At 40.1% G+C, this 19039-nt stretch overlaps 1 protein-coding gene across 8 annotated transcripts in view; it reads left to right on the top strand.

Moving 5' to 3' along the window:
• Positions 1-19039, top strand: part of RHOT1 (ras homolog family member T1) — a 65287-nt gene that overhangs the window by 25297 nt on the left and 20951 nt on the right. For 7 of the 8 annotated variants that reach the window (XM_036267989.1, XM_036267987.1, XM_036267986.1 and 4 more), the window contains exons 4-14: positions 469-512; positions 804-857; positions 1250-1302; positions 5692-5800; positions 6124-6225; positions 11313-11411; positions 11977-12085; positions 12872-12992; positions 15165-15249; positions 15621-15766; positions 17617-17717. In XM_036267989.1, the coding sequence (XP_036123882.1) occupies positions 469-512; positions 804-857; positions 1250-1302; positions 5692-5800; positions 6124-6225; positions 11313-11411; positions 11977-12085; positions 12872-12992; positions 15165-15249; positions 15621-15766; positions 17617-17717 (1023 nt within the window). The remainder of the gene's footprint in view (positions 1-468; positions 513-803; positions 858-1249; positions 1303-5691; positions 5801-6123; positions 6226-11312; positions 11412-11976; positions 12086-12871; positions 12993-15164; positions 15250-15620; positions 15767-17616; positions 17718-19039) is intronic. The other variant, XM_036267985.1, reaches the window with a different exon arrangement.

The raw sequence follows: 19039 nt of genomic DNA, 5'->3' as shown, positions 1-19039 counted from the left end.
TTTTGCTTCTGGGACCTGGTTAATATTACTTATACCTGCAATCTAGATCTTAAGCTTGTATTGCCCAGATTCTCATGTGACCTTGTGACCTTGTTTGGATAGACTCTTTGTCTAGGCTTCTGACTTTTCAGCACCCCGTCTTCTAGCTTGGGTTTCTGATCTCTTTTGCCTGACCCTTCTCAACTCTGGGTCAGATGCTGGCCTAGATTTATAACACAATGCCTTTTGTTCTTCTGTGTCTGAGTTATCCTCTTGTACACTTGTCTTTCAGTGCCAACTAGCGTCCTCATCACTCCTCCCTTCCTTGGCTTGCCCTTGGCTTTGCCCCACCTGGTCTGGCACTGTACCATGACCTGAGGAATGCGGGGTGTTTGGAGGGATGTGAGATGAGTGGTTCATAGATGCTAGTTTGGCCATTAGTTTTTATGGACGTGTAAAATAAGAAACTCTTTACTTTGTCATTTGCAGAAGCAGAACAGAGTGATGAACAACTTCATCAAGAAATATCACAGGTGAGTTAAAAAATAGTTGTAGGTTTCGTGTGGGAAGACAGTAATGATTCTAAGTCTGCTTTTTTAATTTTCTCACTTATTTTGTTGTTATTTCTGACTGTGAGTATATATTATTTCTGTAAGTCCTTTGAACCTAAAACTGATCTAAACAATAAAATCTATTTTTAAAAGTGGGTATATCTATATTGGTAATACTTTGTTTTGCTAAACTGGAGGAACTTTTTCCTCTCAGAGGCATGCTAAGTTTTTCTTGTTACAAAAATACTATTAATCTGTTCATTTTTCTTGTAGGCTAATGTCATCTGCATAGTTTATGCTGTTAACAACAAGCATTCTATTGATAAGGTATGACTGTGTGACTTTTTTTCACTATTTAGTTAAATTTCAGTGGGAGCACTTTAAAAATTGGTCCTCAATTTAGAATTTCAGGGGTCTAAGGATCGGGGTTTTTTAAATTTTTTTAAAAATATGTTTTTTTGATTTTTTTAGGGAGTGAGGACGGGAGAGAGAGAGAGAGAAACATTGATGTGAGAGAGTAACATCAATCGGCTGCCTCTTGCACACCCCCCACTGGGGATGGAGCCTGCATCCTGGGCCTGTGCCCTGACTGGGAACTGAACTGGGACCTCTCGGTCCAGGGGATGCTGCTCAGTCCACTGAGCCAAGCCAGCTGGGCAAGTTGGTATTTTTCAAAGAAGATCCTCATATGGTTTAGCTCTTGTTAATTTTTGTTTTAGGTAACAAGTCGATGGATTCCTCTCATAAATGAAAGAACAGACAAAGACAGCAGGTACTTTTTCCCTCTCAAACTTTGTATATTGAAAAATTTCAAACTTACAGAAAAGTTGCACGAAGTAGTACAAGGAATATCTGTAAACCCTTCACTCAAATCTAGCAATTGTTAACATTTTGCCACATTTGCTTTATCTATAGGTCTATCTCCTTGTTTGCATATACACTCCTTTTAGGAAGAAATTATTTGAGGTAGCACAGATATTTGAGGACAAAGCACAGAATAGAGCTCTGATACAGTAGTGATTCACAATTTCAGACATTAAATATTTTGTTAATTAATCTTGCATTTCTCATTCTCAAACCACCACTTGAAAAATCTCAGTTTTAGAATTCCTGTTCCCTGCACACACTGTCTGTGCCTCTCACTCGAGATGCCCCTTGATGAGGGATGGCGTTCTCCTTGTCCTTGAGTGTTCATCCTGTGGTGTGGTAGGAGCACAGGACTCGGAGGAAAGTGAATGGCCTTTGACATCTTGTTTGGCCACTTATGAGCTTCATTGAGTTTGTTTCCTCAGCTGTAAGCAGAGGTGAGGATAATGCCAGTCATGGTTATTATTATTTTTTAATATACATGTTATTATTATTTTTCCTTTATTGGTTTTAGAGAAAGAGGAAGGAAGAGGAAGAGAGAGACAGAAACATCAATGAGAGAGAACATCGACTGGCTGCCTCCTGCATGCCCCCAACTGGGGACTGGCCCCACAACCTGGGCATGTGCCCTGATGGGGAATCGAACTGGCGACCTCCTGGTACATAGGTTATTATTATTTTTTAATATATATTTTATTATCATTTTTTCCTTTATTGATTTGAGAGAGAGAGGAAGGGGAGAGGGAGAGAGAGACAGAAACATCGATGAGAGAGAACATCGACTGGCCGCCTCCTGCATGTCCTCCACTGGGGATTGGGCCCACAACCTGGGCATGTGCCCTGATGGGGAATCGAGCTGGCGACCTCTTGGTGCATGGGTTGGTGCTCAACCATTGAGCCACACCGGCTGGGCAGTCCTTTCCTCCATTAAATTTATATTTTTTACACATGTATTCTTCCTTAGGACTTCCTTGGACCATTGTTACAGTGCTTTTATTTTTTTATTAACATTTAGGTGGCCTACAGTGTTATATTTATTTTCAGGTGTACACCATAGTGAGTAAAAATTTATATACCTTATGATGTGCTCACCACGCTTAGTAACCATCTGTTACCATGCATAGTTATTATACTATTATTGATTATAATCCCTGTGCTGTACACTACATCCCCGTGGTTTGTTTATTTTATAATTGGAAGTTTGTACTTCTTATTCCCCTTCAACTTTTTTTTTTTTTATAATGAATTTTTATTTATTTTTTTGTTACAGATATTTTACCTTTTTACCCCATTGGCACCCCCCCCCCCCGTCCCCGGCTTAGTTGTCCATGTCCATTGGTCATGCATACATGCATATAAGTTCTGTGGTTTATCTCTTCCCACCCTCCCCGCCCCCCATCCCCTCTTCTGAGGGATGTCAGTCTGTGCCCTACTTCCATGTGTCTGGGTCTACTGTATTCCTCAGACTGTTATGTTCATTATATTCCGTATATAAGTGAGATCATGTGGTATTTGTCTTTTTCTGCTTGGCTTCTTTCACTTAGGATAATACTTTCCAGGTCCCTCCATGTCGTCTCAAAGGATAAGAGATCTTTCTTTCTTACCGCTGCATAGTACTCCATTGTGTATATGTACCACAGCTTTTTGATCCATTCGTCTACTGGTGGACACTTCGGCTGTTTCCAGATCTTAGCTATTGTAAATAGTGCTGCTATGAACATGGGGGTACATATATTCTTCCTGATTGGTGTTTCAGGCTTCTTAGGGTATATTCCCAGCAGTGGGATCACTGGGTCAAATGGAAGTTCAATTTTTAATTTTTTGAGGTAGCACCATATTGTTTTCCATAGCGGCTGCACCAGTCTGCATTCCCACCAGCAGTGTATTAGAGTCCCCTTTTCTCCACACCCTCGCCAACACTTGTTGTTTGATGATTTGTTGATGGCGGCCATTCTGACAGGTGTGAGGTGATACCTCACTGTTGTTTTAATTTGCACCTCTCTGATGATTAGTGATGTTGAGCATTTCTTCATATGTCTCTTGGCCATTTGTATGTCCTGTTTGGAGAGGTGTCTATTCAGCTCCTCTGCCTCCCCTTCAACTTTTTACCCATTCCCCTATCCCCTTATTACAGTGGCTCTTTTTTTTTTTTTTTTAATCCTCACCCGAGGATATTTTTCCATTTTTTGTACAGATAGAGTGGGAGGGAGAGAGAGGAAGAGAGAGAGAGAGAGAGAAACATCGACGTGAAGGGACACATCAAGTGGCTACCACCCGCACGACCAACCAGGGCCGGGGACAAACTGCAACCGAAGTACATGCCCTTAGCGGGAACCGAACCCGGGTCTCTCCGGACCGCAGGCCAACGCTCTAACCGCTGAGCCAAACCGGCCAGGGCATGGCTCTTTTTTGTTTAACTTTTTATTTATTGATTTTAGAGAGAGGAAGGGCGAGAGAGAAAAACATTGCTTTGTTGTACTACTTATTTATGCATTCATTAGTTGAATCTTGTATGTGCCCTGACCAGGGATCAAACTCACAACCTTGGTGTATTGGGGATGATACTGTAACCAACTGAGCTACCTAGCCAGGGCCATTATAGTGGTTCTTAATTGGGGGTGCCCATCACTGTCATCTGAGGTACTTAAAAAAAAAAAAAAAAGATGCCTTTGCCCCACCCTTGGAGTTTAAGAATTAGTAGGATTGGAGTAGGGCTTAGACATGTATATACATTGTTTAAGCTCCCTATTCTTAGCACACCTTTGGTTGCAAATCACTACATTTTTGGAAACCCTTCTGGCTCTGTTAGGAATCTATATTTAGGTTCTAGAATGGATCAGTCCTTTTATGCATAACTACACTAAGGGCGTAAATCAATACTTGAAAGTATTCCTATTGCAGTCTGGAGTTCCATCAAGATGATTTGCTTTTCCTCCTAAATCTTTTGCAGGGGCACAAATAGCCCTTCTCCACTAGGCTAGTTCTCCTTGATATCCCCATTTTGATTTCTCATAGGCCTGTCAGATCTAACTTGTATGAAACAAATCCTTAATTCCCTGCCTGCCTACTGCCCTCCCGTCCTTAAAAGTCTTTTGGTCTTTTCTGTCTCAGGAGATCTACTCATTTTGTCGAGCTAAAATCCTGTGTGTTTTAATTTTTTTATTTTTACCTTTCCCTCAACCTCTATATTTAATCTACCAGCTGATCCTACCATATCATCCTGTGGATATTTCACTATGTATCTCTAAAAGATAACAAATTACTGCATTTTATTTATTTATTTATTTATTTATTTATTTATTTATTTAATCCTCACCCAAGGACATTTTTCCATTTTTTGTTCAGGTAGAGTGGGAGGGAGAGAGAGGAACAGAGAGAGAGAGAGAGAAACATCGATGTGAAGGGACACATCGAGTGGCTGCCACCCGCACAACCGACCAGGGCCGGGGACAAACTGCAACCGAGGTACGCGCCCTTAGCGGGAACCGAACCCAGGTCTCTCAGGACCGCAGGCCAACGCTCTAACCGCTGAACCAAACCGGCCAGGGCAAATTACTGCATTTTAAAAGTGCCGTCAGATTATGTCATTACCCTAGTAATTTCCCATTTTACATTTACAATAAAACCTATACTCCTTATTACATCTATAAATCCTCTTGTGTCTGAGCTTTGCTCCTGTCTCCAACCCCATTTCATACCTCGTCTCTTGTGCTCAGGACCCTCTAGCCACTCTTGCATTTTTTTTTTTTTTTTTTTTACTAATCAGGATGTGTTTTTTTGTTTTGTGGTACGTGCCCCTAGTGAGACTCTCTGGTCCTCAGGCTGACGCTCATCTGCTGAGCCAAACTAGCCAGGGCTAATCAGGATTTTTTTTAACTTTGGGGCCTTTGTACATGCTGCCCCTTCTTACCGGTCAGCTCTTCCCTGGCTCTTCCTATGGCAGATTCCATTTCATCCTTCACTCCTTGACTCAGACGCCACCTTGTCAGAGAGACTTTCTCCTGATTATCACACATAATTAGTTCCCTTTCATTACTCTATCCCATGTCCCCCTATTTATCTTCTTCATAGCCTTATGTCCTTAATACCTAGAATAGTACCTGGCTTATAATAGGTGTACAGTCAATATTTGTTGAATATGCTCTCTAGTGGGCTTGAACTGACTGACTACAGTAGAGGGTTCATATTGGGGAGATTAAGTAAAACTTTTTAGTTAGAATGGGTTATGATATACATCAAAATATAAATCTAACATTTTTTTCTTCCTTATTACAATGTGCCCTGTTTATTTCAGGCTGCCTTTGATATTGGTTGGGAACAAATCTGACCTAGTGGAATATAGTAGTATGGAGACCATCCTTCCGATTATGAACCAGTACACCGAAATAGAAACCTGTGTGGAGGTAGGCCTTATTTGACTTTGAAATTTACCGTTGGTGAAGTCTCACTAAACTGAGGTTGGGAATAGGAGGCAGGGGAGATGTGGGACATATAAATACATTTCCTGCTGTTTGTGAAGTCCTGTCAGCCACATAAAATGGACAGCTTGAGGTTGGCCTCTGAGCTCTTGGTAGACAGCCATCTTGTGATATCCACTAAGAAAAATGCATTTTTCAGCTTCTTCAAGGAATCTTATTACCTTAATTGATAGTTTTAATATTGTTTTTAGCTCTGATAATTGCTTTCAGAGTATAAAATTTTAAACTTTTTTTTTTTTTTTTTTAAGTGTTCAGCAAAAAACCTGAAGAACATATCAGAGCTCTTTTATTATGCACAGAAAGCTGTTCTTCATCCTACAGGGCCCTTGTACTGCCCAGAGGAGAAAGAGGTAATCCCCCGGCCCCCAGTTTGTGTTAGTAGGGCTAGAATGTATAGGCAGTAATTCTGGTATGGTAGTGATTTTTAGTAACACTTACGAATTGTTGTATACCTCTGAAATTTAAGTTAATTGCTTATTATACTTACATTTTCTAAGTACTTTTCTTCAGAGATATTCACATTAAATACTCAGAAAAGTATTTCAGATCAAATACTATTTCAGGAAATACCATTAAAACAAAGAGAAGAATTGGCAATAATAACAGCAAAAAGTCCCAAGACTTAGCTTAATGGTCTACTTCCTTCGCTACTGTAAAGTCCATAAACTTAAAAACATACACAAAGGGAAAACTTGTGTAGTTATTTGACATGGTTACAACATGTAATATAACTTGAATACTCCTTTTTGTTTCATAGTTAAGAAACACAGTAATTTCTTAATGAAATATCTAAACTTTAACAATATTTTGCCATATACTTTTAAAACTAATTACTTTTTAAATTAAAATTTACATGCCATAAAATTCACCCTTTTAAAGTGTACAATTCAGTGGTTTCCATTATATTCACACAGTTGTGTGTTCATCACCACTGTCTAATTCCAGAACATTTCATCACCCCAAAAAAGAAATTCTGTACCCATTAGTCACCCCCATCCCCCCAGCCCTTGGCAAATAGTAATATACTTTCTGTCTGTATGGATTTGCCTTCTATGGACAGTTCATATAAATGGAATCATACAGCATGTGGTCTTTGTGTTTGGCTTCTTTCACATAGTGTAATGTTTTCAGGGTACATCCATGTTGTAGCATGTATCAGCATTTCATTTCTTTAAATGGCTAAATACTTTATTGTGTGGATATATTCTACATTTTGTTATCCATTCATCTGTTGGTGGACTTTTGGGTTGTTTCCACTTTCTGGCTATTGTGAATAGAACTGCTATAAACATTAATACACAAGTTTGAACATCTGTTTCTAATTCTTTTGAGTGTATATTTAGGAATGAAATTGCTAGATCACATGGTAATTCTACATTTAACCTACTGAGGAACCACTAAATTGTATGAAGGTTCTAGTTTCTTCACATCTTTGCCAGCACTCATTCCCTCCCCTGCACCTGTTTTCATTTACTGTAGCCTCCTTGTGGGTGTGAGTGATAGCTCACTATTGTTTGCATTTGCATTTCCCTGTGGGTTAATGATGTTGTTCAGCTTTTCATGTGGTTATTGGCCATTTGTATATTTTCTTTGAGATATTTGTCTTTTCCTTGAGTTATTTGTCTTTTTACTGTTTGAGTTTTTAAGAAATAAAAAGTTGTAGATTTTTTTTCAGGAGAAGTGAGTGGTTAGCTGACTGACCCCATGGCTATATTTGGCCTGCCACTTGTTGTTTTTTTTGTGTGTTTCTTTTTTATCCTCACCCGAGGACATTTTTCTATTTTTTGTTCAGGTAGAGTGGGAGGGAGAGAGAGGAACAGAGAGAGAGAGAAACATCGATGTGAAAGGGACACATTGAGTAGCTGCCACCCACATGACCAACCAGGGCCGGGGACAAACTGCAACCGAGGTACGTGCCCTCAGCAGGAACCGATCCAGGTCTCTCTGGACCGCAGGCCGATGCTCTAACCGCTGAGCCAAACCAGCCAGGGCTGCCACTTGTTTTTTTTTTTATATCCTATGAGCTAAGAATACATTTTCCTTTTTCTAAATGATTGAAAAAAATCAAAAGGAATAATATTTTGTGATATAGGAAAATTTTATGATATTTAGAATTCATCATTCATAAATAAAGTTCTGTTGCAACACAGCCATGCTCATTCCTTGGCTGCTTTCCCGGTACACGGGCAGAGTTGAGTACTTGCAGCAGAGCTTGTGTGTGGTCACTTCTCAGTGCTGATGTGCACAGCGGAAGTGCTGCTTGGCACACCGCTCACTGCACTGACACAGCCATAACTTGACAGTATTTCAGTGTATCACTGTGCTGTGACGTTTCATTTCGTTTTCTGTGCTTTACCTGTCATGCCAAAAGAAGAAAAGAAAAAAATCAATTTTTAGTTGGCAAAGCAATTGTGTGTTCTAAGCCCAAACCACAGTTCCAACATCAGTGCAAGTGCAAAGGAAACTTCCATATTTCATACTCCATTTAACTATGCAGTGGAGGAGCCTCCGCCTAGCCTTCACTTGGAACTCATTAATCTGCAGGGTAATGACATGCTAACAGGCAAAAGTAAAAAAAAGAATCTAATATAATTCTGTAAACACTTCCCAAACATTGAATGTGCCCATTAAAGTTATATGTGTATGTGTATGGATATGTGTCAGTACTGGCAGTGTGTAACTGCAAAAAGACCTATTTCAAAGATAGAATATGTAAAATCTTACAGATCAGCATTAACACATACACATTTGCTATCAATTTTTATGATAGGGAATACTAATCTTGAACCCCAATTTAGCAAAATGTTAACCCTCTAAGAAGATTGTCATTCTTCTTGTTAGCAGACCTATAGAGCAAATTTATACTGTTACTGTTACGTTTCATCAATAAAAATGTTGTGGAAATTTTATTCTCTCTTGTATTCTCCCTTGCTGTATTAGTACCTCCATGACATTCTTTTTTTTTTATGTTCACTTGAGGACATTTTTGCATTTATCTTCAGATAGAGCGGGAGGGAGAGAGGGAAGATGAGAGAGAGAGAAACATTGACGTGAGAGAGACACATCGACAGGTTGCCACCCACACAACCCAACCAGGGCTGGGGACAAACTGCAACCGAACATGCCCTTAGTGGGAACCAAAGCCGGGACTCTCTGGACTGCAGGCCAACGCTCTAACCATTGAGCAAACAGGCCAGGGCTCCATGACATTCTTTTTTTTTTCTTAACAGGTTGGACCAACTTAGGTTGATTGTGAGTTATTTTATTTTATTTATTTTTTATCCTCTCCTGAGGACATTTTTCCATTTTTTGTTCAGGTAGAGTGGGAGGGAGAGAGAGGAACAGAGAGAGAGAGAGAAACATCGACGTGAAAGGGACACATCGAGTGGCTGCCACCCGCACAACCCAACCAGGGCCGGGGACAAACCGCAACCAAGGTACGTGCCTTTAGCGGGAACCGAACCCGGGTCTCTCCAGACCGCAGGCCGATGCTCTAACCACTGAGCCAAACCGACCAGGGCTCCATGACATTCTTGATTTTGCCTATTGGTTATTTGCTTTGTGGCCCTTTACAGAAAAAGTGCTGACCTCGGGTATAAGCAGTTAATCTGAGTTATCCCTTAATCTGACCCTGATTTACTTAATCCTGGCTTACTATTCCTTAATTGGAATGCTTCTTTCTAATTTACTCTTAATCCAGAATTTCTGAAATTTGCCTCACAGTAGTCACTAGGTGTACTTGTTAAAAGCACAGATTGCATTCTGATTCTTATGATCAAGGAAATTTGGGAAACAGTCTCATACTATAGAGATTTACTTCTCTATAGAGAGGCCTTAGCCTAGTGATATATTGAATTCCCTCTATTCTCAATTTTTTGTTTTTGTTTTTTATTTATTTTTTATCCTAACCTGAAGACACTTTTGCATTTATCTTCAGATAGAGCAGGTGGGAGAGGGGGAGGAAGAGAGAGAGAGAAACATCAATATGAGAGAGACACATCCACCGGTCGCCATCCACCCAACCCCAACTGGGGCTGGAAACAAACTGCAACTGAGGTACTTGCCCTTAGCAGGAACCGAACCTGGTCTCTCTGGTCCGCGGGCCGACACTCTAACTGCTGAGCCAAACTGGCCAGGGCTGTTTTCTTTTCTTTATTGATTTTAGAGAGAGAGGAAGGGAGAGAGAGAGACAGATAGAAACATCGATGAGAGAGAGAAACATCAATTGGCTGCCTTCTGCATGCCTCCACTGGGGATTGAACCTGCAACCTGGGCATATGCCCTGACCGGGAATTGAGCCAGGACCTCTCAGTCCATGGGACGACGCTCAATCCACTGAGCCACACCGGCCGGGCTAAAGCTGAAATTTTTTTTTAAATCAGAAGTTAGGAAGGAAAGCCCTAAGTAGTTTTTTTTTTGGAACGTGCCCCTAGTGGGAACTGAACCCTGGACACTCTGGTCCGCAAGCCAAACTGGCCAGGGCCCTAAGTAGTTTTATAAATCCACTGAAATTCTGTATGGTATAAAGGAGGGCATAAATAAATAAATATTTCTTTATATGATCGGAAGAACGAATCTTCTCTAAAGATGAACTTCTGTTTTGCCTGTCCTTGGAGGATTTGTGGTCATGAGGGAAGAGTTTGACCATTTCAAATATTGGTCCTTATTTACTTAAAATGGTTTGAGTATAACCCTGGTCGGTTTGGCTCAGCGGTTGGAGCGTCGGCCTGTGGACCAGAGTGTCTCGGGTTCGGTTTCCGCTAGGGGCACGTACCAAAAAAAAAATGGTTTGAGCATAAAAGTTGCCCTGGCCGGTTTGGCTCAGCAGTTAGAGCATTGGCCCGCAGACCTATGAGTCGTGGGTTCGATTCTGGTCAAAGGCACGTACCTCGGTTGCGGTTCATCCCCAGCCCTGGTCAGGGTCGTGTGGAAGGCAGCTGGTTGTGTCTCTTTCACATTGATGTTTCTCTCTCCCTCTCTCCCTCCTTCCTACTCTATCTGAAGATAAATGGAAAAATGTTCTCAGGTAAGCATTTAAAAAAAAAGGTAAATGGCTTTGCTTTAGTTCATTTTTCTTTTAATATTTTTTCTTTATTGATTTTAGATAGAGAGGAAGGGAGAGGGAGAGAGATAGAAACATCCATGAGAGAGAACATCGATTGGCCAACTCCTGCATACCCCCCATTGGGGGTTGGGCCCATAACCTGAGCATGTGCCCTGACCGGGAATCAAAACAGCAACCTCTTGGTACATGGGTCTACGCTCAACCACTGAGCCACACTGGCCGGCTAGTTCATTTTTCATGTTGGTTGTTATTTGATGTTATGTATTTGACAGTGAGAATAATCAGAATTATTCTTAGCCTTACTTATGAAAATCATTTAAAAATTCAACTATTTTAATTACAATGACTGTTTCTTTTCTCAATGATTTATAGATGAAACCAGCCTGCATAAAAGCCCTTACTCGCATATTTAAAATATCCGATCAAGACAATGATGGCACACTCAGTGATGCTGAGCTCAACTTCTTTCAGGTAGCCTCTTCTTTTTCTAACATTTCATATCTTGCTTTTGTTTTGTTTTTGGTGAGGGGGGCTGAGAAAAGCTATAAGAATATATGAGCTTAATCAATGATATGCTGATGAACTTGAGTCTCCTTTGTGTAAAACCGTCTTTCACATCAAGTGATTTAAGTCTTTGCCTAGGGTATAAAACACTCTTGTGTGTAAGAATTGGGGAGACTTTTTTTTAGCATTATTTCATGGTACACAATGAGTGTATTAAGGGTGACTTGAACTCTGCACTCTGGATTAATTTTCTTTCTTTTCTTTTCTTTTTTTTTTTTTTTTGTATAATGTAGCTTTGCAAAGAGCCCTCTGTTTTAAAAGTGTGATGGAGAGAGTAGGGCAAGTTTCTTTCCTTCTAAGTATGACATGTTTTGCATAAATAATAGAAGACAGAGACTATCCTAATTTAGAATTTGTTTCCTTTGGTTGCAGCTCATTGTCTTTAATATTGCTTTGTAGATAGATTACTGTTTTTATATACTATTTGTGGTTGTAGTGCTGATTTTGTATGTTTGTTTCTTTGTTTTGCTAGAGGATTTGTTTCAACACTCCATTAGCTCCTCAGGCTCTGGAAGATGTCAAGAATGTAGTCAGAAAACATATAAGTGATGGTGTGGCGGACAGTGGATTGACACTGAAAGGTGGGCGAAGGGTGTTTTTCCCCTTTTGAACTTAATGGTTTTGAATTTGGGCATAAAGTGAGGTCTTGATGGCATTATTTATACTTTAAGGAAATGTTAGTATCTACTCATATACCTAAAATCTAACTTGGATATGTAGGCGTTGGAAGAGATGGGCAATTTGGTGGGGATAGTTATTTTTACTGTCAGCATAAGTTAGAGGTAGGGAAAATTGGTTGGAGCTCAGGAATGCAGAAGTCCACCTGAAAGAAAGAGATTTCTGGAACAAACAAATTTATCTTAAAGTTCTCCCGACTCATAAGCATCCTTTCAGTATAAATTATTTTTAGGGAAGACATTTTGTCTGTCTATGAGTCAGACTTTCCAGATACAAAATGTTCCTTGCAGAATGCATGACAGAACCACAGTAAAATACTAAGTGAAATTGAAAACCAAGATTTTTCATTATAAAACACAAAGATCTATAAAACAATTCCCTTTGTTTTTATCCTAAATTTTTGTGAATGTCGGTATATTCCTTGGGATATGTTTTTGGCCCTTTTGTCCAGTGCCATCTCTTGCTGACCTGGGTGTATATATGAAATCATTCTGAAATCAGCTCTGTTTTTATTGAGACACTTGTGAATTTTGTTTTGATTTGACCCTCAATATGTTTATTAGCAATATGTTTATTAGTAAGCATATGTTTATGAATGTAGTGCTTGCCATTGTGTGTTACATGCTTTTCTCCCATGTGACTGTACCGTTTCTCAGATCAGCTCTATTTACTAATTCATTGTGTTTCAGGTTTTCTTTTTTTACACACACTTTTTATCCAGAGAGGGAGACATGAAACTACTTGGACTGTGCTTCGAAGATTTGGTTATGATGATGATCTGGATTTGACACCTGAGTATTTATTCCCCTTGTATGTACCTTTGGATTTCTAATCGATTTCATTTGCCAAGTATTTTAAAGTTTTATTTAGCACGTAGGTAGGCTTTGGGGTCCTCAGGAATAATTCAGATTAATAGAGAGGTGGTTTATAACAGGGTTTCACAACCTCGGTTCTATTGACATTTTGATCTGGATAATTCTTTGCTGTAGAGTCTGTCCCATGCATCATAGGATGTTCAGGCACATCCTTAGATGCTGGGAACACCTCCTCCCTAATCCGTGGCAACCAGAAATGTCTGGCATCTCTAGAAATCGCCAAATGTTTCCTCAGGAGTGAAATCATCTCCAGTGGAGAGCCACTGATTTATAGAATGGCTCAAACTTTTCTTTTTCTTCTCATGGAAAATACAAGTATTTTTTAAAACTCATTTTACTGAGGAAAACTTTAAAAGATGCTAGACAAACTATTTTTGAAGTCAAGAGATGAGAAGTATATTGGTTAACTTTTCTTTCCCATTAGTCTTTCTCCTCTGTAAGGTTTATTGCCTGTTCTTAGCTCAGGATAAAATAAGTATTTTTCCTAAACAAGCAGTCTGTTTGTGGTTATTTTTCTTTAGATGGTGCTGTGTTTACATTCTGTTTGCTTAAAAATGGGCCCAGTGCCACCCCAAAGCAGGAGACTGCCTTGCAGTAGGATGTCACTCCTGTAACAGAGAAGTAACTTCCTGAGACCGGGCCTTCGAGGCTTCGGCCCTTCTTCTTCACTCTTTCAGCGACATGTAATCTTCATGTTGTCCTTGTTTATTTTAATACAGCATCCCTGACTCTCTGTGTAAGGGTTCAGAAAGACTTTGTTGTTTTTTCCTTCCCCCATCATTGAGGAAGCAAAGTTCTTTCTGTTTGGATTCCTGGTCCATTAATTGGTTCTAACTTGATACCTCTCGTCAAAGTTATTAAATCGTGGCTCAAATAGTATTCCAGATTTTTTCAATGAATCTATATTGAATGAATTTGTCCCAGGACCCTTTCAAGTTTTCTTTTCTGTGCCCTTTACTTGGATAGAGAAATTCTACAAGGGGCTGCGTATTGCTTTCTTAAGTATGACAGTGAGGAAACTCCATCTCTTTTGGTTTTGTGGCCTACACTATTATCCCTTTCAGTGTCTATGTTCTCTGCCTTGAATTTCCTGCAAAATATGTTCTCTGCCTTGAATTTTCTGCAAAATAGCCACCACTTGAGTCTTTCTTGCTTTCTTATTAAACTCTGCCTCTGTCCTTCACACTGTTGCTAGATTAATAGACATAAATACAGATTTGGTCATGCACTTCCCTTCTGGACAGGATAAAGCCCAAGCTTCTTAACATGGTATATGAGGTCATTCATGATCTGCCCATGCTCACTCCCTGCCTTTGTTCCGAAGTAAAGAGGAAACTATTTATAGTCCACCAATCATGTTTTCTACTTAAGGCTTTTGCCCATGGTATTTTCACTCTCCCTCCCTCTCCCCTCAACCTAATTAATGCCTCTTATCCTTCAAGTCTCAATTTAGGTGACAGTGTCTCTCAGCAGTGCTGACACCTTCCCACCTGCAGGCCAGAGACGTTCCATTTCATGTGGGCTCCTGGAGCATCCTTAGTTTACCCATACTCAGCACTCGTTGTGTTGAGATAGTGAGGTTATCTGTTTGTGGTCCATCTCCTACTTGAATATGGTTTCTTACAGGTAGGAAGCCTGTCTGGTGTTCCTGGTAGAGATCAGTGTCCCCGGTACTGACCTCGGTGCATTTGATAAATGTTTATTGAATTAAATTTAGGGTGGATCCAAAAGGTCAATAACAGGCAGAAATAACATCTCTTTACATAATTTTCAACTCATTACAGTTTTGACATACTTTATAATTTGTTTCCATAGGTGGAACAAACCCATTATGGCTTAATCAGTATTATTTGTAAAAATTTTTATTTCAACCTACCCTTCAGATTTTTATGAACACTTTACACGTCAGCTGGGAATATGCATTATTTTGACCCATGAGATTGCCATGCCACTCTAGAGACTTTCCCTGGGAGGTCTGGATGGCCCCAGCAAAGAGATAAATGGGGTTATTCCACAAAAAGACTTGTAGTTTTATATTCATTACTTAAATTAAATTTTAATATTTGATTAATGATCTGTTTTATTCTTAAATTTTTCTCATCAATAGGCTAAAAATACCTTCTGATTGCACTACTGAGTTAAATCACCATGCATATTTGTTTCTTCAAAGCATCTTTGACAAGCATGATTTGGTAAGCTCTTAGCTGTAATTTTCCATGATAAAATACTTTTCAGTGAGTGATTTATCTCTGTTCCTTTGGCTGTGGGGTACTCATGTCACATAGCCAAAAACTGTTTAAACTCTCTGAAGTTGAACTAGCAAAAATACTTTTTAAAATTTATTTACTTTTATTGTTTTCTCAAGATGGAAAAGTCTGGTTTCTATAGCCTCTTGTATAAGTTTTCTTAAATACATGTAAGAAATTTCTTGATGAGATGTAAAATTTCTTCTCATGTGTTAGTTTTTAGAAGCATAGCTTTACTAGACTCCAGGGGGTTTTTGTGTTGGGAATTATTTTCTTAGATATCTGAACATTGTGTATACTTCCTTGTGTATCTTCAGGATAGAGACTGTGCTTTGTCACCTGATGAGCTTAAAGATTTGTTTAAAGTTTTCCCTTACATACCTTGGGGTCCAGATGTGAATAACACAGTTTGTACAAATGAAAGAGGCTGGATAACCTACCAGGGATTCCTTTCCCAGTGGACGTGAGTATAGAGCTCCTCTGTTTCCTCTAGTTTAAAATCATGGTGCATGCCTGGCCGGTTTGGCTCAGCAGTTGGCCTGCGGTCTGGAGAGGGGTTCAGTTCCCGCTAAAGGCACATACCTCGGTAGCAGTTTGTCCCTGGCCCTGGTTGGGTCGTGTGGGTGGCAGCCACTCTATGTGTCCCTTTCACATTGATGTTTCTCTCTCTCTCCCTCCCTCCCACTCTATCTGAACAAAATATTTTTTAAAATGTCCTTGGGTGAGGATAAAAAAAAAAAAATCACAGTGCATTACATTGATCATTTTTTAAGTTTTTCAGATCTTACTAAGTTTCCACCAAAATAAGCAGGATTTATATAGTGTTGCTATCTCTAAGGTGAACTTTAGATGTGCTATACATTTATCAGAAAGGGATTTGTTTGCTTTAGGATGATGTACAGGGAAACAGTAATAAGTCTTACATTAAAAAGTGAGCTAAATTTTAATCCTTTTTGACTAAGAGAATTGGCAACATCATTGCTATTGCACAATTTTTACACCTTCAGAATATGGGGAGAGCATCTTTTACTTGGCACTGAAGACTTAAAATTTAAGGGTTTTTGTTTGTTTTTCATGCACTCTTAGGGTCCATCTACAGTCTGAGTACAACCTAGTTGACATTGTATCTGGAGTGCTAAGGAAATACTCTGGTCATGTGTGATGACATAATTATGTTAGTCTTGGTGAGTCTTTCTTCACACCTGAATCTGTTCTTTTTTTCTGTACCGCAGGCCGATGCTCCAACCGCTGAGCCAAACCGGCCAGGGCTCTTCTTTTTTTAAATCATAAAAAGGCTAACTAATTTCAAGTACCTTTCAATTATTTTTGCTCCTTTCACAAATCTTTTTACACTTAATTATCATTAAATAGTCAACTAGCCTATATTTGCAGTATGCTATATAATTTGGGAAGCAAATTATATTAAAAAATCCTTGCTCTAGATTTTACCAGCAGCCTCGCTGCTGATCTCCGTGGCCTTCTTCTCTGGGCAGGTGGAGTGGGACAGGAACCCCCACACCTTGCGCTCTCCTCCCTTCTCTGTCTTAAGAACGGCACTGTAGGAAAAAACATGGTTGGGCACGTGGGAAAGTAAAGTATCTAACAAAACTTATCTGGATCTGGTGGTAAAATTATTGGAGCTGTTGGAATTTTTTTTCTTTTAATTTTTGAGAGAGAGAGAGAGAAAGAAAGAAAGAAACATCGTTTGGCTGCCTCCTGCATGCCCCCCACTGGGGATTTGGCCCATAACCTGGGTATGTGCCCTGAATGGGAATTGGACTGGTGACCTCTTGGTGCATAGGTCAGTGCTCAACCACTGAGCCACACTGGCCGGGCTCTTCTTTTATATATATATTGGAGAGAGAGAGGAAGGGAGAGGGATACAGAAACATCGATGTCAGAGAGAAACATTGATCGGCTGCCTCCTGCACATCCCTACTGGGGATTGAGTCTGAAACCCAGGCATGTGCCCTGACTGGGAATTGAAACCTCTCATTCCATGAGAGGACACTCAGTCTACTGAGCCACACCAACCGGGTAGAACTTTTCGCATTAAAAAAAAAATTTTTTTTTCTTTATTAATATTAGAAAGAGAGGGGAAGGTAGAAGGAGAGAGAGATAGAAACGTCGATGAGAGAGTACATGGTTTGGCTGCCTCCTACATGCCTCCCACTGGGATCGGGCCCACAACCTGGGCTTGTGCCCTGGCCGGGAATCAAACCAGTGACCTCTTGGTGCATGGGTTGACGCTCAACCACTGAGCCACACCAGCCGGGCGGAGCTTTTCACATTTTAAACTCTTCTGTTTCCTAGGCTCACGACCTATTTAGATGTACAGCGGTGCCTGGAGTATTTGGGCTACTTAGGCTATTCAATATTGACTGAACAAGAGTCTCAAGCTTCAGCCATTACAGGTAAGAATCTAAATACAAATGAGTAAAAAAAAATTTGAAAAAATTTTAAGATTCCACTTTCATATGTAAAAAGATTGAACATAAACATCTTTGCTAGTCTTGCATGTCTACACTCTTAATTGTTTTCCATGTCATTTGATTATTTCTTTTGAGTTGAGATGCTTGATTTTACTATTTATCCATAAAGAAAGAGCAGAGGTTTTACGTCTAGTTTACTCCTGAGATTACTCTACTGATGAAAATCAGGGAGAGCCATGGGCATTAAAAGTATAGTTTGTCTTGTGTTTAATTTTCTCTGAACATTGAAAACAATGCATATGAATACATGATCCTGGTATTGAACTGATTGTACATCTCTCAGCTTTGTAACCATTTTTCACATTAATAGATTTTTTGAAGATCTTGTAATTCTTGCCAAGCAATGTCCTCCACTTAAAGAAAACCCATTGATATGGAAATAACACATTAGGGAACTGATATTTTAAGAGTTCCTTACATCCGCCCTGGCCGGTTTGGCTCAGCGATTAGAGCATCAGCCTGCAGACCAGAGAGTCCCAGGTTTGGTTCCTGCTAAGGGCACATACCTCGGTCGCAGTTTGTCCCCGGCCCTGGTTGGGGTCATGTGGGTGGCAGCCAGTCGATGTGTCTCTCTCACATCGATGTTTCTCTCTTTCTCTTCCTTCATCTCTCCCTCCCTTTTTCCCTCCCACCCTATTTGAAGATGAATGCAAAAATGTCCTCAGGTGAGGATTAAGAAAAAGAGAGAGAGTTTCGTATATCCTAATTGGTTGGGGGAAAATGCCATATCTTACAGCAAACCCCAGCACAAGAGGACAACCAATTTTTTTCTTTTGTTAATACTCACTTGAGTATTTTTTCCATTGATTTTTGGAGAGAGTGGAAGGGAAGGGGTGAGAGAGGGGGAGAGAGAGAAAGAGAGGGGGAGAGAGAAACATCGATTGCTTGCCTCCCCCATACCCCCAGCCAGGGTGGGGGATAGAACCTGCAACCCAGGCACGTGCCCTTGACCGAGAATTGAACCTGTGACTCTTCAGTTCTTGGGCCGACACTAACCACTAAGCATGGGCCAAGGTGAAGACAACCATTCTTTTTTTTTTTAATCCTCACCCGAGGATAGTTTTCCAATTATCTTTAGATAGAGTGGGAGGGAGGGAGGGAAAGAAAGAGAGAGAGAGATATCGATGTGAGAGAAACACATTGACTGGTTGCCTTCTTCATGACCCCAACCAGGGCCGGGACCGAACCACAGTTGAGGTACATGCCCTTGACAAAAATCGAACTCTTTGGTTCTGCGGGCCGAT

The sequence above is a fragment of the Molossus molossus genome, unplaced genomic scaffold (genome assembly GCF_014108415.1).
Source record: "Molossus molossus isolate mMolMol1 unplaced genomic scaffold, mMolMol1.p scaffold_m16_p_19, whole genome shotgun sequence".
In the NCBI taxonomy this organism is placed as follows: Eukaryota; Metazoa; Chordata; class Mammalia; order Chiroptera; family Molossidae; genus Molossus; species Molossus molossus.
Note: the sequence above shows the minus strand (reverse complement) of the source record. Positions and strands in the feature narration are given on the sequence as shown.